Source organism: Nuphar pumila, chromosome 12 (genome assembly GCF_984573655.1).
Source record: "Nuphar pumila chromosome 12, dmNupPumi1.hap1.1, whole genome shotgun sequence".
In the NCBI taxonomy this organism is placed as follows: Eukaryota; Viridiplantae; Streptophyta; class Magnoliopsida; order Nymphaeales; family Nymphaeaceae; genus Nuphar; species Nuphar pumila.
The window spans coordinates 36,858,106-36,880,588 of NC_143260.1; the positions used below are offsets into that span (position 1 = coordinate 36,858,106).

The 22,483-nt window shown below is 38.3% G+C and overlaps 1 protein-coding gene across 3 annotated transcripts; it reads right to left on the reverse strand.

Annotated features, from left to right (window-relative positions):
• Positions 1-11,912: 11,912 nt before the first annotated feature.
• On the reverse strand, positions 11,913-22,149 carry LOC149820708 (vesicle transport v-SNARE 13-like). Of its 3 annotated transcripts, XM_089983079.1 has the most exons (7): positions 22,066-22,135; positions 20,858-20,905; positions 19,715-19,837; positions 14,462-14,520; positions 14,180-14,365; positions 13,762-13,932; positions 11,913-12,314 (listed from the first exon to the last, which is right to left on the reverse strand). In XM_089983079.1, exons 3-7 carry the CDS (start codon positions 19,806-19,808, stop codon positions 12,162-12,164), a joined length of 663 nt encoding a protein of 220 aa, XP_089839205.1. In that variant the 5' UTR covers positions 19,809-19,837; positions 20,858-20,905; positions 22,066-22,135; the 3' UTR covers positions 11,913-12,161. The 3 variants fall into 3 exon arrangements, with proteins under 3 accessions (XP_089839205.1, XP_089839207.1, XP_089839206.1); XM_089983081.1 differs by lacking the exon at positions 20,858-20,905 and having other exon boundaries at positions 22,032-22,149; XM_089983080.1 differs by lacking the exons at positions 20,858-20,905; positions 22,066-22,135 and adding an exon at positions 19,961-20,058.
• Between the last annotated feature and the right edge of the window lie 334 nt (positions 22,150-22,483).

Sequence of the window (22,483 nt, forward strand, 5' to 3'; positions counted from 1 at the left end):
TTTTTCATGTCCATTGCCACTCCAACCAAGGTTTCAAACATAGTCTTAGTTGAAAGGACATCATGAGTTTGAACCTCACCACTTTGACCCAAGGGGGTTGGCGTAGTGGGTGAGGCCTTGGCTGTTAGACAGGCAGTCAAAGTTCTATTTTCATGAGCCTCAATCTTCTCCACAAGTCAATGCCTAGCATATAGGTTCTGATGGTTTGGGGGTCATAGCCTTTGAATTTTATGCTGCCGGCACGATTACCCTAAGTATGGCAGGCTGAACCAGTGAGTCTTTGTATCAGGTGTGATTTCATTGAGTTATAAATAAATAAAAAACTGTGGGGTGCGATTTCTTCTGGTTATAAATCCAAAAAAATAAAAAGCCCACCAATAGGTGGTTTTCTATGGTTATAATTTAAAAAAAGAAAATCATTTACAGGCCAACCTTTTGCCCCTAATTCTAAATAAGAATCACATGTTTCTCAAAATTTTAAATATGAGCTACCCTTTTCTTGAAAACTTTGAAACAAGCGCATGCGTTTTTTAAAATAACTAAAGAACGAAAACAGGGTCACTTAGGATATATTTGATGGTTTGTTTAGGATAGGATTAAATGAATAAAAATGACTCAATTCTGTTCGTTTTGTAACTGTTGTAATAAGTCCAACGTTTGTTTGGACTATACAAAAAGTTGTGCTCTGCTGTGTGCAAACTTAGACAGTCATGGATAATAGGTTAAGATTAATTAGTTTCGGATCGTATGACCCCATCCACCTGAAATGATTTCTTGTGAGGTTTTCATCTTTTTTATTTTTTTTAAGAAAATAAAAAAAATCATTTACCAATAAAATATTAAAAAATAAAATAAAATATAAAGTATAAAATCTTGGACAAAACGATCATGAACTTACGTCTTACTTTTCACTCATCAACCAAACTATACTTTCCATTTACCAATCCAAACTCAAAAACCCCCACCTTTAGGACACCACTGCAAAAATTTTCTTGTGAAACTCAAACAAAACGAAAATCCAATCACCAATCAAAATCACCACTATAACACAACAAGCAACAAAAGAAAATAAGAAGCAAACAAAGGAGAATCTCAATGCCAACATCCAATCAAACCCCAATTTAGCAAGAGCACAGAACAACCTCCAAAATCCTAACAAACACTACAAAAAAACCATAGCAAAAAAAACATCTACGAGCAATCAGATCGATATGCACAACACAAATACTGAAAAATTAACTCAAAATCAGATTCTGCAACAAAAATTATCAACAAAATAAAGAAAAGGAAAGGAAAAAAGAAACAAAGGAAAGGGAAGGAATATACAGACTCGAAGACACTCTTCTCCTCAGATTTTTCCATCCCTTTCAGAAGGATTACCAAAATGAAGACCAAATAAAAGTTGCTGGCAAGATTTTTGGGAGTTTTTCGATGTTGGTGGTGGAAACTCCAATGAGAATCCGACGACTGAGGTTGGAGATGGAGGAGAGACAGTCGTCGGAGGGAGAGAGAGAGAGGCATCGTCGGGCGTGCCTCTCCCTCCGTCGCCGGGTATTTCCGGACTTTCAGTTATGAAGATCTTGTGTTGGAATATTCGGGGACTGAATTGCCCCACCAAACGTCTTTTCCTGGCAAGTTGGATCCGTCAAGAAAAGCCCGATCTTATTGCTCTTTGTGAAACGAAGATGGCAGATATCTCAAGCTCCATCGTCTCCGAAATCTGGCGTGGTGCAGATTCCTTCTTCAAGCCTGCGACTCAATATGCGGGAGGCATCCTCATCCTCGGGAAGCATTCTCTAGCCTTACAACAGGTGGACGAAGGTACGTTTTCCATATCCATCACTCTTCCCTTACCTACTCAGACTATTCCAGCTGTGGTCACTATGGTGTATGGTCCCCACCGTCAAAGCCGTCGGGAGGAGTTTTGGTTGGACTTAAATAGGGTAATTGCTTCATTCGGGGATCAGCATATTATCATGGGAGATTTCAACTGCTTTATGTCTCCTATCGATTCTAGCTTTCCGGTTAATTTCTCGACTTCAATGAGGGGCTTCCAAAATTTTATTCAGATGAACCGGTTGTACCACGTTCCCTATGTTGGTGAAGCTTTCTCGTGGTCCAATCGACGATCTACATCGTGCTTCCGTCTGCTAGACACGGTGCTCGTTTCGTCAGAGCTGCTGAGTTCTATTAATGACATCTCTTGTTGTCTTCTGCCACCATCTGTCTCAGATCATAGTCAGATTGTTATCCGATGGGGTCAAGGCTTCACCGACGTTAGATCCTTTAGATTTGAGCAATGGTGGCTTAAGGAGGCGGGTTTCGAGTCGTTAGTCCATCAATCTTGGAGTAGACCTTGCTTTGCAGTCCGGGCGGCTACAAGATGCATGGTTAAGCTTTTTCGTCTATCCCGCGATATCAAATCTTGGCTTATCTCTAATAGAATAAGTAAATTCCAAAATCTGGGGGATTGTGAGCGAGAGCTTGCTTCTATCAATCAGTCTCTCTTGGATACGTCCTATATGAATGCATCAGATATTGAATGTCTCAATGCTAGATCGGCCGAGCTGACTCTTCTAGTGCAATCGTGGCGTCTAAATGATGAAATTCGTTGGAAGCAGCGGTCAAGGGTGAATTGGCTTAAAGCGGGTGACGGAAATACAAGGTTCTTTCATTCTTTAGCATCTCACAGGCATCGAAGACATGCGATTCACACTCTGTATATCAATGGTGTCTCCTTTTCAGGCGATCAGGTGCTCAATGCTGTCTCCAACTATTTTTCTAACCTGTATTCCTGCAACCAAGCTGTAGGTGGCAATATGGGTTCAACTTTATTTTTGTCCATGGATCGAGCACTAGCCAACTCGATTCAGGGGTTGTTCACAGAAGAAGAAATCGTCTCGGCGGTGCGGGAGTCGTCTGGGTGGAAAGCTCCGGGATTTGATGGGTATCCTGTGGATTTCTTTCGCATATTCTGGCAATGTGTTAAGAGTGACATTCTTAGTGTCTTCGCCGAGTTTCATCGAAATGGCCGATTGCCGGTTCATTCTCACCTAGCAATTGTGTCGCTTATTCCTAAGGAGAAAGCCGCATCGGATATCTCGCGGTTTAGACCTATATCAGTGTTAGGAAGTTTATATCGCATTATCGCCAAGGTCTTAGCTAACAGGATGCGGTCAATTGCTCCTAGGATTTTCTCAGAGGCTCAGTTCGCCTTTATTCCTAACAGAAGACTTCAACATTCCTTTATTTTGGACACAGAAGTGTTGCACTCTCTCAAGATCAGCGGGGGGGCCTTTTTCACTCTGAAGCTTGACTTTCATAAAGCCTACGACTCGGTTCATTGGCCGTTCCTCTTCAACATGTTGGCAAACTTGGGCTTCGGTAGGTGTTTCTCTAGCTGGGTGCATGAGCTGGTAACCAATGCCCAATCACAGTTTCAGATCAATGGGATCAAGGGAAAACAGTTCAAACTTGGTCGTGGTCTTCGACAAGGATGTCCTCTGTCTCCGTTACTCTTTAACGTCGTCTCTGAAGGCCTGGTGGTCTTGGTTAAGAGGGCAGTGGAGGGTGATCTAATTGAATCTCTCGGTATTCAAGAGTGTCGTAGTCAGATCCTGACATACGCTGATGACATAATTATCTTCGGAAGGGCCTCCATCCAACAAATGTTAAGATTCAAGCTTGTCCTTCTTTTTTTCCAATCGATGTCAGGTCTTTCCTTGATCTACGAGAAGTGTTGTCTCTCCATGGTCAACGCCCCTGCTTCAATGTTGGACTTGGGCCAGCGGATATTCGAATGCTCGGTTTCGGATAACTCTTTCTCTTATCTGGGTCTGCCGCTTCAAATCAGTCGTGTATCAACGGCAGCCTGGAGCACCACTATCCAAAGGGTTCAGAAAAAAATTTTGGACTGACAAGCGTCCTACCTTTCTATCGCAGGTAGACTAACTCTCATTAAGCACGTTCTTTCTACTATGCCAGAATTTTTTATGTCTATGTTCCTGATGCCCATGGGGGTTAGTAAGAAGATAGCTCAGGTAGTGACGCACTTCCTGTGGTCTGGGCGTGGTCCCCAAAACAAGCGCCACCTTATAGGGTGGGACACTCTTCGACTACCCCAAAATAGGGGGGGTTGGGAATCAAGGACCCCCGACTGAGGAGTATGATTCTTGTCGTGAAGCAGAGTTGGCTTGCACACCAACCTGGGTCTCCGTGTGCAAGCGTGCTTCTAGCTAAATACGGTGGTGTGGAATCTTTGGTGGGGGCCACAAGCGTGCGTCATCGATCTATGTCAAAGCTTCGGCGATCATGGATCCAAGCATGGTCTGCAGTTCTGTCTCATAATGGCAATGTTGAATCACAGTCTCTGTTCTTTGGTCGTAACCTTGCTCCGAACAGATCTTTCCGCTCTAAAGAAGGCTACCTCGCTCTCCTTCCGTCGGGGGTAGACCGGTTTCCGACGAACCTGATCTGGGGCAAGGGTCCCACTCCGAGATCATGTTTCCTGGCTTGGCTATTCTTACACAATCGGGTGCAGACTGACAACTTCCTCAAATCCATCGGATTTCATCTGCCGAGTAAATGTGTGTTGTGTGAGGCGGCTGAAGAATCTGTTATATAAAAAAAACTTCCCAACTTACCATCTAAGATGCCCAATTTCTGGGCTCTTCCATTCAACTACCTTCTTTTTCTTAATCAATTTCAAGTGCCCCTCTAAATAATGAAGTTAGTATTAGACAGGACAAATATAATATACTTGTATTTGTAATTAAGTTTGGATTTGGATTCAGATCCAGATCTAAACTACTTTTATATAACATATCTGACACATATTGGATCCGGATCCAAACTACTTTTGTGTAACATGTTCGGCATATATTGGACATACTTATAAATACCCGTAACTTATTAATGTTATTTGTAAAATCTATGTATTAGATTTTGTTTTATATATTAAAAGGAAGAGGTCACGATTTTTCTATTATGAAAAATGTGACTAGTTGCAACCTCACTTTCTCTTTCCTCTCTACAACTTCTTGATTATAGATTTTGGAGAAAACTAGCATGGTATCAGAGCAAGTCTGATTCGAGGGCTGAAAGTTTTCTATACAGGTGTATCTCTAAGAGATCTTACTTCTTCTCTTTTCTTATTTCTTTTCTAATCTTCTTTTTTGCAACTTATTCGATACTCAGTCGTGCCGTGTCTTTCTCTGTTCATTGTTACTCATCCATCTTTGAACCCTTTCTTTTCTAGATTCTTATTCATATAACCTTTCCACTTGGATCTGATTTGTGTATCAGATCTGAGGTCTAGCCTCTCCTATTCTTCTCTGTCTTGTTTTTGTGTTAAATTTGTAACTGCTTTGAGTTCACATCAAATCAGTTGATCACTTAAACTGATTTGGGTTTGGGCCAAATCAATTTTCATGATATTCTTATTCATCAAATCAGTTGATCTCTGAAACTGATTTGGATTTGCGCCAAATCAGTTTTCACGATTTTTCTATTTCCAAATCAGTTTCACAATATTCCTATTTGAGTTTTCATAGTCTTTCCCAGATCTGTACATCAGATCTGTCGTTCGATTATATTCTCTCTTTTGATTATATTCTCTCTTTTTCATTTGTTTTTGTAGACCCATCACTCATTTGTTTTTATTATTGTTGTGTGTAATTTTATATATATAAAAAAAGGGAATCATAGTTTTTGATGAAATCAGATTAGATCCGATAATTTGGGTATCAGATCTGACATTTCACATTCATGCTGAATATTCAGCTTTCTCCTAGTTAAAAAAAGGAGTCTTATTTATTGCATTGTGATCTGTGAAAATTTGTTGCATCGTGATCTGTAAAATTTATATACTGATTGCACACGCCAATAATATTTTTATGTTCTAGGTCATGGATTCTTCTTCTCAATCATTTCTCTCATCCAATTTTCTTGGCCAACTCATTTCTGAAAAACTTACCAATTCCAATTTCTTGATCTGGAAAAGACAAGTTCTTCCATTCATTAAAAGTCAAGGTCTTTCTAGACATCTAAATGGATCAATTTCAGCCCCTTCATAATTTATCATACAAGAAACTAAGGATGAAAATGAGGTTGATTTTATACAACAAATACCAAATCCCCAATATGAGATTTGGATGAAGCGTGATCAAGCTGAAGTTGTTTTTCTCATCTCTGCTATCTCTCAAAAAGTATTGGTGGAAATTCCAGATGAGTGTTCAGCAAAAAGAATTATGGGACAGGCTAGTGAAGACATATTCTCAGATTTCAGAGGCTAGATTTTTCTTTCTTAAGCATGAATTTCAACTTCTTACTAAGGGTTCCATGTTTGTCATGGAGTACTTGAACAAGGTTAAAAACATCAGTGATCAACTTGCCGTTGTAGGGTATGAAGTGACAGACAAAGACAAAGTCAGGCAAGCCTTGAATGGATTGAAGCCGAAATTTCATGTTTTTTCGACCTCACTGTTATGTCTACCCAACTTACCATCGTTTGAGGACTTGCAAGCAAAACTACTTCAATATGAGATGACTTTGAAGGAGATGCCATATGACACTGGTGGACAGGTTCTTGCTACTGGTGTTTCTTTTGGTCTGGGATATGGTGATAGTAATTTTGGTGATGGCAGAGGACGAGGATGAGGTACTTCAGGGGGGCGTGGGTTACTACCCACCCCAAATGCTTCACCTCTTTATAATGTGAAAAATGTACCCACATGTTACCTCTGTAACAAGCGAGGTCACATCAAAGCCAATTGTTGGCACAATCCACAGAACAAAGAAAAGTTCCAAAAGGGTGAGAGCTCGTCAGGACGAAAGGAGAACTCTTCAAAGTTTGGTGGAGATGTGAAAGAGCTTCTCTTGGCCACGTTGTCTGAACTTGATCTGAAGCGCGATGATAAAGGAGTATGGTACATTGATTCAGGGGCAGCTACTCATGTCACAGGTAATATGGGTAAATTCTCTACTTTGACCTCCTATTTTGAAAAAAGTAACACCGTCACTAGAGATGGGTCACACCATCCCATCACGCACATTGAAAATATTTCTATTCCCTTGCCTAAATCCCCACTTCATCTTTCCAATGTTCTTCATGCCCCAGATATTAAAAAAAAATTTATTTTCGCTTCTAAGCTTGTTGATTATATCAATTCTTTCGTTGAATTTACTTCGTCTTTTGTTTATGCCAAGGATCTACAAGCGAAGAAGACGTTCGCTAGAGGGGAACGCCAGAAAAATATGTATGTCTTCCAGGAGGATCCTTTTACTTGTGTCCAACCTACCTTGAAGTCATCTCCTCAGTCTATGTCGTCAAAGAGTATTCATGTGTTTAGTTTGCAACCTTCAAATAAATGTAATAAGCTTGATGTTTAGCATTCACGTCTTGGTCATTGTGGTCGAGTCTTTATTGAGCGACTGGTATCTAATGGGCTTATTCATGAATCTAGCTTGAATCCTAGATCAGATGATAAAATATATTCCAATTGTCAACTGTGTAAGAGTCATGTTCTTCCTTTTCATTCAATAAATGAGAGAGCTTCAAGGCCTTTTGAAATCGTATGTTCTGATGTGTAGGGACCAGCCCCTGACTCCTCTAATTATGGCAGCATATATTATGTTATCTTTATCGATAATTTCTCTCATTTCACTTCGATATACTTCATGAAGAATAAATCGAAAGTCTTCTCTATTTTTCATTGCTTTCATGCGTTTATCAAAACTCATTTTTCTTGTAATATTTTACATTTCCAATGTGATGGTGGGAGGGAATACTTCTCCAGAGAATTTATTAATTACCTCCAAGATAGTGGAATAAATTATAGAGTATCTTGCCCGCATACGCCTCAACAGAATGAAGTTGCAGAACGGAAACATTGTCACATTGTGGAGAGTGCTATGAGCATGATGCACGAAAGTCGTATTCCCATAGGATTATGGACAAAGGCTTTTCACTTTGCTGTTCACATTATTAATCGCCTGCCCACGAAGCTTTTAGAAAATAAATCACCTTATTTCTTTCTATTGATGAAGCATCCTAATTATAATAAACTAAAATTTTTTTGGCTGCATGTGTTATGTTCATATTGACTCTTCTCTGCGAAACAAATTTCAGGCTAAGGCATCAAAGTGCAGATTTGTTGGATATGCATATCATCACAAAGGGTACAAATGTTATGATCCTGACAGCAGGCACATCAAGATATCTATAAATATAGTTTTTGATGAAAGTGATTTTGGAGATGGAGAATATGTTTCTGCCCAAACCAATATGAATGCACCCTTTTATGATCCATGGCTCAGTACAAACCTTTTTTCTGAAACAAACAACAAGTGCTCTTCCTCCTGTGCTCAAGGGATATCCTGTCAAGATGGAAACAGTGAAATACATGAACTTGAAATAGAAAATCCTTTAGAAATTAATAAGTTTGTTGGGCAGGTTTATAGGAGAAGAGAGAGGGACTCTCTCTTGACCCCGAACAATATTGAACAAGAAGCTCTTATGTGTCATTCGCCCGATGACACCACTTCTCCAGTTTCTAATACAGTAGCACTTCCGATCAAACGATCTGAAAGAGCCCAACATCCTATTGAAAGGTGGGTTAGTTATGAGAATTTCACCATAGATTTTTAGTTATTTCTGTCACAGATTGAGAAAGAGACTGAGCCTAGACACTTTCATCAAGCTATTAACTCCAAAAAATGGATTCAATCCATGAATGAAGAGCTGGAAGCTTTGTACCAATGTCAAACATGGACAGTTGTTCCTTGACCTCCATATAAGAATGTTGTTGGGTCACGATGGGTCTACAAGATCAAATACAAACCGGATGAGAGTGTTGAGCGATACAAAGCTCGTCTCGTAGCAAAGAGATTCACCCAAGAATTTGGACAGGATTATGATGAAACTTTTAGTCCAGTCGTAAAAATGGGCACAATTCACATTGTTCTTTCATTGGCTGTGGATTATGGTTGGAGAATAAGTCAGCTAGATGTGAAGAATGCTTTTCTTCATGGGGATTTGAAGGAAGAAGTATACATGAAACAACCACCAAGATATACAGAAGGAGATTCAAAGGAGTATGTATGCAAATTAAATCGAGCACTTTATGGCCTGAAACAAGCGTCTCAATCTTGGTTTGAGAGTTTCTTCCTAGAAATTCAAAGACATGTTTTTTATTGATCGTAATTGGACCATTCTCTTTTTATTCTTCGAGGTAAGGAGTTTACTACCTTCTTGTTGATATATGTTGATGATATAATGATTACAGGAAGTAGTGAGAACCATGTTCAAGAGACTAAAGATCTATTGAGCCAAAGATTCAAAATGAAGGACCTTGAAAACCTTCGATACTTTCTTGGAATAGAGGTGGATAATCAAGAAAATAAGCTTACTTTGACCCAACATAAATACACCCTGGATTTGTTAGAAAATGACAGAATGAAAGATTGCAAACCTCTTGCTACTCCTAGTATATTTAACCAGAAATTAAGTGCGCAAGATGGAGACTTGTACCATGATCTCACCAAATATTGGAGTTTAGTGGAAATGCTTCAGTATCTTACATTTACCATGCCCGATATCACATATTCAGTCAATCAAGTTTTTCAATTCATGCATGAGCCAAGGACAAGACACATGGATGCAGTAAAAAGGATACTGAGATACTTGAAGAGTACTGATGGAGATAGACTTTTGTACACCAAAAGCAGATCCATAAATACTGCTCATGACATCATTGCTTATTCAGATGCAGACTGGGTCGAAGATCCTGATGATCGAAAGTCAGTTTCAGGATATGGTGTTTTCATTGGTGCCAATCTTATTTCCTGCAGTAGTAGAAAATAGAAGGAAGTGACTAGATTTAGCACGAAAGCCCAATACAGGGCGATGGTTGCTGCTACGGTAGAAGTAACATGGACTAGACATTTGTTAACAGAGTTAAAAAAGTCGATTGCTAGTTGCTTTCTCTTTTGTGACAACCAAAGTGCTATTCAAATATCTCTTAATCTTATTCATCACAGCAAGACCAAGCACATTGAGATTGATCAACATTTTATCAGGCAGAAGATTGAGAAAAAAGAGATTGAGACTCATTATGTTAGAACAGAAGACCAAGTGGCTGATTTGTTCACTAAGGGTCTCACAAAGTGCCATTTTTTGTTCCTAAAAAGCAAGTTGTCCATGATCCAAAATCATGCACAACTTGAGGGAGACTAATTAGACAAGACAAATATAGTATACTTGTATTTGTAATTAAGTTTGGATCCGAATCCGAATCCAGATCTAAACTACTTTTGTGTAACATGTCCAACATATGTTGGACATACTTGTAAATACTTGTAACTTATTAGGGTTACTTGTAAAAGCCACATATTAGGTTTTGTTTTATATATTAAAAGGAAGAGGTCACGTTGCAGCCTCACTTTCTCTTTCCTCTCTACAGCTTCTTGATTATAGATTTTGGAGAAAACTAACAGTTAGTTGTTATTTCTTATAATCTTTTGTTAAACACTTAAATATTGGAACCATTTTAGTCATTTTGTTTGACTAGACAATGGCCAACCTAGTGCTCTTAGAACCAAGCTTGCATCAGAAAAAGTGATGAAAAAGAGAGGTTATATGTAATAGTCCAAAACTTGGGCAGCTTTAGGTAAATGACTTATACAACTAGGGTTGCATATTTATCAGTTGTCAGGAGTCATTTTCCCCCTTAAGTTGCAGGGAATTGTTAATTCCATGAACAGCCTGTTGGTATACCTAAACGACATGGATAAGTCTTTTCATAACTTCCATGGTGCCTCCTATCCATCAAATTCCTTTGAAGTTGTCAATATATTTTCTTTTATTCGGCATCCTAAGAAAAAGGAATTAAAAAACATCCAATTATCAGCCACAAAATATCTATATAATTTAGAAATTTCACAAGATGGATCAATATTACCTCCAAAAAATGGAGACTTTCATCATTACGATTGGTGATTTTCCCAATCATCTACTAAGGACAATCTCGTCCAAATTCCCTGTACTGATAAGCTTCCAAAAACTTGTGGGAAGACTGAGAAACGGCATGGAAGAATCTGGAGGTACAAAGATTAGGTAAGAGCAGCTAGTGCACGTCACCTTGTGTTGGGACGTTGCCCCAATGGTATAGTTGTATTACTGACCCCAGCTAGCCTTTCAAAAAAGGAAAAAAAAATAGTAACAAACAGAGAGGTTGGGAGAGACCATAGCATTGTGTGCCTTTTTTGGATTAGGCCAAGGGAAAACCCCCAATCACCAACTGCAGATTAGTAGGTCTCCAGTTGGTAAAACCCAGCTCCTGCTCACTGATGAATACACCCCACTTTGACTTTGCAGCAAGGGATGCCCCTAAGTTGTGAACCGTAGTTGTTTCATGTCAGGTGATAAATCAGTCACCCGTAGCCAACAAAGCCTAGCTCTTGTGCACTAGCAGAGAAGATCCAGTGATCGGGCGTCATCATTTGTAAAGTACTCAAGCCACACAAAACACAGAAAATGGCATTGTGTGTAGTGATTTTGTGTTTCATGTTTTACACAGAAAATCACTGCCCAAGTAGCAATTTTCTGTGTTTGTTTTACACAGAAAATCGTTATACACATCAGCAATTTTCTGTGTTTTGTGTGGCCCCGATCACCTAACCATGTCTCGTGCGCTAGGGGTTGCTTGAAAAGTTTTCCTGTCAAAATAGAGTTTCCCAGTGCTTTTGAATTGGGTGGGGGGTAGTATAAAACCATCATTAGATAAAAGGACTCCATAATAAACACCATGTGGTTAATCGGATCATTTTGAGCATATGATACTCAACAGAGCCCACATACCACTGGTAGCTAACTAATTACACAACGACCATACTGAAAAATAAGGCATGATTAATCCATTAACAGATACAATAAGATATTAACACAATCAAGTTTCAGGATATAACAACAATGGCATTGGAATTTGAACATTATTTATCATGAGAGAGCCACCGCCAAACACAACCAACACCACCAGACGGAAACCAAGATTGTAGTATGTGATACTAGAAAAATTGAGGCTTACAGTCTAACATACACACAGTAGAAAGCTCAAAGCAGTTGAAAAATGCTAAACGCATTGAAATGCTGCCATGTCGGATGGCTAATGGGTCAGCTTAAAATAGAGAACCAAAATAATTGCGACAACCAGAACAGCAATTATGGTGCCAATGATCCACTTGTTCCTGTCCATTCTCTTCAACATGGAAGTCAAGATTTTTCTGCTCTTGCCAATGTTGTCATCCACACCATGAAGCTGAAATTATGTAAAAACGAAAATCAGGAGCTTGAGGTACCTCAAAGAGAAGAAAAATGAATAAATAAATAACACTCAAAAACAGCTAGAGGTATTCAAAACAAGGAAATGGATAAGGATCACAAATGATCCCAGTCAATTGAGCAGCCACATATTTCCCATGTTATTTTTAACAAAGGGGAAATTAGTATATGTTGGATACTCCTTTTCAAAGTCAAGTTTGTTCTGTGAGATTGCTGTCCACAGAAGCTCTTTCTTTACTTTCCGGGTTCTGGGTTATAAAATTATGTTCTGCTTTTTGTGCAAGAAATCTGGATAAGAGCTCATCTCAGCATCCATGTTTGCCCTTTGTAGGTGCTAGTCCAATGTACAGTTTTGAACTTTTGAATGTTTATGTGACATGCATGACGGTTTTCTTTGGCATGCTAAGAATGTAAAGCGAGAAAATAAAACAAAAGAAAGCCGATTTATCAATCAAGACTGAATATTCAAAGCATGCATTGTTCAGTTCAATGATGAGCTTATTCACTGTCAAACATAAAAAGACGAACCATGAAGAGTGAAAACTGAATTTGGAGAATGTGATGATTGAAAATGTCAACAGTACATTGCTTTAGAAGTTACATGCAATGCCTTGAAAAGCATAGATAGTGATTCACAGAAAGCACTGAAACGGAGGATGTAAAGAGTGCACCTAATGACTTCCCAAGCATGGTTGGGGAAAATAAACAAAGCAAAAGTCGTGCTGTATGGGCACATTAGCAAAAAAGATGTCCAAAAAGGACTCTGGAGTATGATTTCATTTCTATGATCCAAAAACCTTGGTGAATTATGTATTAGGAAATGAAGATCTTGAGACAACAGAGTCCAGAGGAAGACGGGAAATGAAATTAGGATCACAACCATAAATAGATAGCACCAAAAAATCGCAAATGAACTAGGGCACATGATCATGATTACAGATTACCTTAGTTTTGAAACTTGAAAGTCATAGGAACCAGACAAGAAAATGCAATGATACCATTAAATACCAGTAAGATAAGAGGCTTAGTATGCATCACTCATCCATAGGGATGTCAATGAACCTGATTTTATCCGTATCTGACCGAATTAGATTCTGTTTAGATGTATTTGGTAAGCCAAAACAATATCTGATTATAACAGCATGCGGATATGGTTTTGATTTTTTGCTACTGAATCCGAGAAATATCCAAATTTGATGGATATTAAAATCTGTTTACATGTAAAAAAGTGGATCTGGTATGAGCTTGTCATCATCCGAATCCGGATCTGAATTCTAATCTGTTTAGCCAACATCTGATTAGTCAAATATGGCATTGGCCACATCCAATCAAAATCCAAACTGTTTACATCCCTACTAGTCCAGTTTTCAAGTCCAGTTATATGCAGTAAGAACAGCTTGAACAAAAAAGAATCCCATTTTTACCGTATTGTGAGCATGTAAAAGTGACTGGCGTTGTTGATGAAGGTCTTGAAGAATTGAAACACCAAGCTCCTCGGTCTCTAGTATTGTCCGTCTGCTTTCTTTGATACGCTCAGTAGACTGATTCAATCTCTCTGTCGCTGTAAGCAACCTACTTCTCTGATCACTTGACACCTGCGTCATCAATCCCAAAAGGAGAATAGGGGATTTTGAGTACTTCTGAACTGCTAACAATGTTGCAGTAGATCAATGCAAGCTATTGGAGAATGGGGAGTGGAAATGTGCAGAACTGCATCATCGCAAACATTAAAAAAATGATGAAATATTGAATCACTTCAAGTGAATCCATCCTGGGTCCAAATCTCTAAAGATAAGCGGCAAAACTTATGAATCAAAGAACATGCTCTACACAGTGCATTACCAAAAATGTATCTGCCATTCCAGACTCCAAAAGTTCATCTCTTGCAGCCTGAGCATTAGCTGATGTGATCTTCTTAACTTCGCCTTTCAGATTGCTCAAATCAGATTTGTATTCCCTTATCTTCTGAAGAAGCATAGCCTTCACATTTGGTTGTAAAGTTCTAGCTTCAAGGTCCATCTTGCGGATCTACAGATTCATCAAAAACATCAAAGATGCGATGCAAATATAGTTATAGCTACTAGACAGAGATGCCATAAAAATAAAATTTGATTCACACAGTACCAAGCCCTCTGCTTCATCCAGCCCAGTTCTTATTTCAGAAATCTTCTGCTTCTTTTGTTCTGAAAAAACAAATAATAGGATTTAGAGAATGGGCAAATATATTCCACCAAGGAGAAGAACAAAAATCTGACATTCCACATAGCGACAGAAGAATAAAGGCCATATTCAAAGAAGAACCAATGATTGGCATCGTTTATAGTCCCAACACAAAAGTCCTACTTAAATTTGATGAAAGTAAAAATGATATTCATTACTACATATTTCAAGAATTCTGCCAATCGATCCTTAGTTCACAAGTTCACTTAATAAGGACAGATTTATCCATGATTTGCTAGAAACATAAGCATACACTCACATGGCCATGGATATTGTTAAAAATTTAAATGTATATACATGTAAGGTTAGAACCTAACTAAATAGTAACTATTAGTGTCTAATTAGGTTCAGTTTTACTTTTTCTTTTTTAGCTACCTTGTAGCTAGAGAAACATTGGAGAGAGAGCCCAACGGTTCTATTGGAGCCGTTGGGATCTCTCCCAACGTACGTCTCTCTTGGGAGCTCCTTTTTGTTTGTATTTTGTGTATATAAATAGGGATGAAACCCCCTTTCGAATGTATCATTCTTGCATGGTCTTGATCAATAAAATATTATTTTTTTTCCTTGTGTTTGCCCCTTTAGTGGGTGTTTGTGTGTGAGCCCATTTTGTGGCTTGTGAATGTTCTTTCGTTGTTTTAGTGGAACTCTTTGAGTGTCCACCTTGTTGTTTTGGTAAATACATTCTTGGAGGATCTTGTTCTCTAAAATGTATCAAAGCTTGGAGATCAAGCTGATTTTTCGGTGCATTGAGAAGCATGCGGCTCAAGATTTTGAAGAGATAAAGTCTCTGCTCTCTTGGTGGTAGAGTGCTCGTGATATTTTGATTATCTCTTTTTTTTCCTCCTCTCTATCTTCTTTCTTTTAGCCCTTGTAAATATGGATGGCAATGATAATGTCACCCTAAAACCCATCAAACTCAATGATACAAACTTTGTAACGTGGGCTTCAATCATGAAGCACTTCATTGGAGGGAATGGGTTGTGGGCTATGTCACATGGGTGCGGGTGCGGGGATTCGGCACTTCCAAAAAACCCGAGCGCGGGGGTGCGACAGGGGCAAAAATGTAAATATATATATATATATATAGATATAGAAGGGGGTCGGGGGTTCCCCCAGCGCGGGTCGGGGTTCAGTTTTTTTGCTGGTGTATTTGTTTGAAGACTTGTTACCCACGTTCTGCTTGTTGTGTACTTTAGCTCAACGGGACAAAATTGATGAACCGAAAGGATTGGCAATCTGATCGACCTAGCCTGCTGTGTTCTGCTGACTGTCATGATTCAATCATGTCTGAAACTCCCTGGTCTTCACGAAAAAAATATAAGCGAAAGGTTTGACGTGGTTTGTTGGAGAGAGAGCCTTCACGAGGCCTACGACGCCACTGCCACGCCACTGCCTAGGGTTCTTCAAATTTCATTTTATATACAATTGCACACAGATGACAGCTAAAAGAAATTTATTGGATTTGACATGTGGAAAAGAGAGGTCTACACAAGGCTACGGCTAGAGCACCCATCTCGTCAGGAGAAAAGTGAATACTAATAGCCACCAAGGCTCTACTCTACCACCACCATTATCATTTATTATGGAGAGAGAAAATCCTTGACGAAAAAAGGATTTGGTTGGTTGAAGCATAAAGACTTCAAAAGGCTCTTGAATTTTGGTTTTAATTTTTGAGGAAGATGGATCATCATTTCCAAGTTAACAGTATGTTTTCCAACGCTGTGAATTAATTGTTTGGAGGCAGGAATAGCATGGGATGCCAACAAAGCTCGTTAGATGTTGTGGACACAAGTGCACCTTTATAAAACAAGAGCAGAGCAACAAGCAACTGTCCAGAATATATTTTTTTTAAATTCTGCAGCCCATTTCGTAGGGCAAATTTTTTTTTTTTTAAAAAAAATCCAAACAAAAATGAACCGAAATGACCCTGGGTGCTGTCAACGCACCCAGGATCGGGTTGACCGCACCCGGTGCCGCACCCGCGTCGAGTCGCGTCGACGCGGGTGCGGCACCCTGCTAGCCGAATCCCTGTGACATAGATGATAATTTGGTTCTAGCCTTGTCTAGGCCGGAAAGCCATGTCCATGCTTACAAAGCACCACATTATGGGAAAGCAAACAATGATAACTATGAAAAACAAGATAACGAGTTTGAGAAGAAAACTTTTATTTGTTATTATTGTCGTGAATCGAGACATGTCAAGACATATTGTCTTAAATTAAAGAGACCCTATGAGAAGAAGGTAGCGTCGGTTGCACAAGAGTCAAGTGAGCTCAAAGCTATACAAGAATCAAACATTGGAAGCTAAGTATGGAGGAAAATAGAATAAAAAAGAAGACATCTAAATAAGATGATAATTTGGTTCTAGCCTTGTCTAGGCCGGAAAGCCATGTCCATGCTTACAAAGCACCACATTATGGGAAACCAAACAATGATAACTATGAAAAACAAGATAACGAGTTTGAGAAGAAAAAATTTATATGTTATTATTGTCGTGAATCGGGACATGTGAAGACATATTGTCCTAAATTAAAGAGATCCTATGAGAAGAAGGTAGCATCGGTTGCACAAGAGTCAAGTGAGCTCAAAGCTATACAAGAATCAAACATTGGGAGCATGTCTTTGACTCAACTTGTATAAGCTATTTTGCGTATTATTAAATATATCAAAACTTCTATTTTTTGAAGACTTTTCTTATATGCTTCTTCCTCCTTAGATTTACTGGATTATACTTATAGTTTTTGTGTGTTTTTAGGTGACTCGATCTCATAGAGGTGCAGGAAGCAGCAAAAAGTTTCTCTCTTTAACCGAAGTAGAATATCGAACCATGGCTACAACTACTATGGAGGTGGCCTGGCTAAGGAGATTGGTGGCTGACATGGGTATTCCAAGTACAAGAGCATCATGATTGTGCTCTGAAAACAAAAGTTTTATCTACATTGCTAGCAACCGGACCTTCTAAGAATGAACCAAATACATTGAGATGGATTGTCACTATGTACAAGAAAAATATCTACATGGCACTATTGATCTTCCCTACGTTACTTCAGAAGATCAATTGACGAAATTATTTACCAAACCTCTCGCTGTTCCTAGATTCCACTTTCTCTTGGACAAACTTTCGGTTATTAAACCGTAAGTTTGAGGAGGAGTGTTAAAAATGTAAATGTATATACATGTGAATGTATATACAATGTATGCATACATATACATATTTGTGTATATACATGTATATATTAGGTTAGAAGCTAACTAAATAGTAACTAAGCATTAGTGTCTAGCTAGGTTAGTTCATTTTTTATTTATTTTTACTTTTCTTTACCTTTTCAGCTACCTTGTAGCTAGAGAAACATTGGAGAGAGAGCCCAATAGCTCTATTGGAGCAGTTGGGACCTCTCCCAACGTCTCTTTTAGGAGCTCCTTTTTATGTGTATTTTGCGCATATAAATAGGGGTCAAACCCCCTCTCAAATGTATCATTCTTGCATGGTCTTGATCAATAAAATATTATTTTTTCCTTGTGTTTTTCCCTTTAGTGAGTGTTTGTATGTGAGCCCATTTTGTAGCTTATGAATGTTCTTTTGGTGTCTTAGTGGAACTCTGAGTGTCTACCTTGTTGTTTTGGTGAATACATTCTTGGAGGATCTTGTTTTCTTATAGATATAACAAACAAAGGATATAGACTCATCAATTCTATAAAACAGTAGGACACGAGGACAAGTGTTTGTAAGCACATGCACATATGTAACATATCACCATTGGCAATGAATGAAGAGGCATGATGTCTGATATCCACTCGGATGTTGAGTTGTATTGACATAGACACGCAGGATAAGCGAAGTGCCTATGTGATAGAGCTTAAATAGTGGAAAAGACATGACAAACATAAACAAGCACAGCGAAAAAGAAAAGACCACCAAATAACACAAGGTAGCCTCCTGGAACTCATGAAACTAAAATGTAGTGGATAGCTTGCAAGAACAGAAATAATAAAGTCTTCATTAAAGAACACATTGAGAGAAATATGCCTAAAGCTCCATAAAAAATCAAAGAAAGCAACTTAGCACCCAAATTAGTTAAGAGTACACCATACAAGAGATGCATTGGCCTCAAACCATACACAGTACATCAAAGTGGTGTTCCAAAAGACGGACACGCCAACCACTGATTTAAAGATGGTCAAAACAAAAGGACAATTTTCAACCCTGTCACTGAGAGACGATTTAGCTCATAGAACTGCTACCTAAAGCTATGAAGATCCAAGCAGCTTCCAATCCCTATCAAAACTAGCAAAAAAATTATGAAATCATATAATGTCCATTTACCAATTAACTCATTTGAGCTTCTCCAAAAAGAGTACATAATGGCTCCAAAAAGCCCAACATTATGCAGACATATGCAATGTTCAATACTAAAAAAATAGTGTAACTTAATTGGTTGGAAATATAAAAAAGGGAAAGAATTAATGAGAGCAACACGGTTGACAAATTTTGTGAATGAATGAACTAAGGCCAGGTCGTGGCTAAGTCAAGATGAAAGAACGTGAAGCATCACCTGGGTACGGATAGGCACATGCACAGGAGACATGAATATACAGGCATCGTGAGCATAAAGAAATTAACAAACACAAAATATTGACAAAAAAAGAAACCAATCTCCTACTGAAATATCATTACATAATATACACAGCTTTAGGGTGGACTCAAATAATTTATGGCCCCTGAATCATTAAAATATTGAAGCTACAAATTCACAGTTTATGTTAACATCTTCAATAGACTTACACTCTTGTGCATAATCTTGCAATTTGGAGAAAAAAAAGGACACTAAATTATTTAAAATGTTCATCAACAGTATGGATTTTTCATAAAGTCATACATTTGAAGCCTAAATGCTCATATCAAGGGAAAAAAATGGAAACCAAGCACCTGGCCATTGAAAATATCAAACTTAAAAATATGCCTGAATCACTAAATAAACCAAATTCAAGAATATACATGGCCATAATATAATAAATAAATAAACAAACTCAAGCGACAAAATTCATATAACCAACACCTACAAAAGACATGCCCATGACAGTAGCTTTATTTTCCCTCGAGATACTTAAACAATTCATCCAAAACAGAGAAGGAAATGCAACATAGGTGACACCCACCTCCATCAAGGACACCAGCAGAAGTGCACTTCTTAGAGAGATTTGCAGACAACTCACAGTATTGACGTTCATATCCTTCAAATATCTGATTCATTGTGTTTTATAGTCTTAATCCTTGATGCCCTAGATGACCAATCAACAGGCACCAGAAAATCAATTAAATTAAATAAGATGATATGCCGTCAAAGTTTTAAGGAAACAGGACACATCTATTTAAGGAAAAGGATATCTATTTGCTATCAATACCAGTACTTGCAGATAACTTGAAAATTGTCAGAAAAAGAATTAAATGAATTTGCTTCTCTGTTATATTCGAGCTTACAGATTGACTGAAGGTCTGGAATCTGGATAATTATACAAAAGCAGGATGCTTCAGATTTTCATTTTTCAGCAAATGAAAGAAGTGAAAAGGAGAACTGAAAAATGTACATTATAGAGAAACACCATTTCCTTTTCATTATATTGCATTCATGCCATTGAAGCAAGGAAAATAGCATTCTTGCCAATGTAAGATAAAGAATGCAACAAAATTTGCATTTAAAACAATAAGACATAAAATTATAAATTTAAAAAGTACCTTGAAAGCATTTCCATTAAATGCAATACTATGTGAAAAACATACCACTTAGCAGACATAACAGTACACCATAATATAATGTTTCCACTGTCATCATTAATATCCCCAAAGACAAGTTCATGCTCTGTGATACCTAATAGAATGATAGTCATGCGTATCTCCAGTATTTGGATTTATGGAGCTTTTTAACACAATCAATTTGCAGAAAGTAAAAATCTTGATCAATTCATTTTCAAAATATCAAGATTTTATCCCAACCTTAAGTTTCTCTCATATTCATTCCTTACTTTGTATAATACTTATCTTGTAAATGTACTAAGATTCTCACATCATTTTGCCCCAAAAATATGTTTGTCATTGAGATTTATGCCACCAAGAAAAAAGAGAGAGATTTGTAACTAATAAGAGTATAGAATCAGGAAATACCCATTATTGCTCGACAAAAATAAAAGAGTTACTTCACATAGATACAATATAAATGCATGCAAGTGGCTCAATCAGCTACAACAGAGTATGCTAAGCATAAATAGCATATTACAAGACCCAAAGAGTATATGAGGCCTCACCTTTGTGTGAACCTATGAAGGTTGCCAACAACATGACCGCACAAGATCCTGAAAGAAAATAAATTACTAACCAGAATGCCCATTTATTTTTGGCCAAATAGCAAACAAAGAAGTTCAACTCAATAGCAACAAGCACTTCCTCATTCTGATTCACATGAATAGCGTATAATTTTTAAGGCTCTGCTCAGTATGTGAATCGAATAACTCAAGTTGCTCAATTAATCTCTTATTATCAATTCCTCATAAAAACACATGAACATTTTGCAGCTAACAAATGTATAGTACCGACATCACAATGTAACACGGGACACCCCTTTCACTTACAAAATTACATGTCCAATGACAAACTATATAAAATATCAACACAACCAACACACGATTGTATCTAAATAGGTGTAGGAAATAACACTGTCAAAAGCACAGTTCCTTGAAACTATTTATTCCAAAATCAAAATTAATCAACAAATACTAGAATTATCAACCAACTAAAATCAATGCATCAAATTTTTTCATATATCTTGCCAGGGCTGATCCACTTCAATCGCAATTAAATGCCTAACGGAACAAATTGCATGAAATAAACACTGCTGTGGTCTATGCAGCAGAATCTCGACAATGCAACTCAAAGTTATCATTTTCATGCATAATTGCAAACGATGATTGAAACATTGTGGTTGAAGTGATGTAAATTCGTGGTGAACGAAAAAATGGCGCTTCCGATTACCAAATCAGCAAGCATCGTGATCCCCAAAACTGAAGAATCGTAGTTACTATGAGATGAACCAACAAACAGGAACCCGCCCAAATTTCAAAGCCATAACACCAACGAATCAAACAACCAACTAATCTCCTGGATCATATCAAGAACTAGAGAAAGCCATTCTGTGTCCATCTTCTGAACACAAAACACGGGAAAAAATCACTAGAAATATCAGAACCAACCAATCATCCATCCGAGAGAACATCGATAAAAGATCGAAACCGACGATCACCAACAATTCCAAATAAGGGGGAAAACAAGAAAGAAACACAAACCACGTGGAATCCAACAGAATCAACGCTCAAATACATTCTTCAAAGAAGAATTGGATCCCTAAGAACGCAAAAGAAAATAAAGAAGGAATTTCGACCCCTTCATGAAATACGGCACCAAAAAGGAAGGGGAAAGACGCACCCCACAATCTGAAATGGAAAGCACGAAGAATTACATCTGATGGGGAGGCCGCCGGAGAGCAGCGGCGAGGTGCCGGCAGGATTTTGAAGGCGAGGGCGGATTCCGGCAGAAGAATAATACCGAGAGAAGGGGAGATAATGGCTCTATGAAAGGGCCGGAACGGCTTGAGACGGATGATTGTGAGACTGACAGACCGAGACGAATCATCGGGTGGCGATTGATACGAGGAAGGATCGGATCTGGTTTGGTACTTCGACTCGGAGTTCCCCAAATACAGGATCTGAAATACCAAATAAAGCAAGAAAAATCACGAAATTCTAGGAAAAAGAAAGTCACGGTTCCTGAATATCACCCATCTAGGCAACACTAAGCCCGGCCTAATCGGATTTGGAGTCGGATGAGACCAGTTCAAACTGAATTCGGATACCAACTGGTCCTCCGCTTGATTGGTA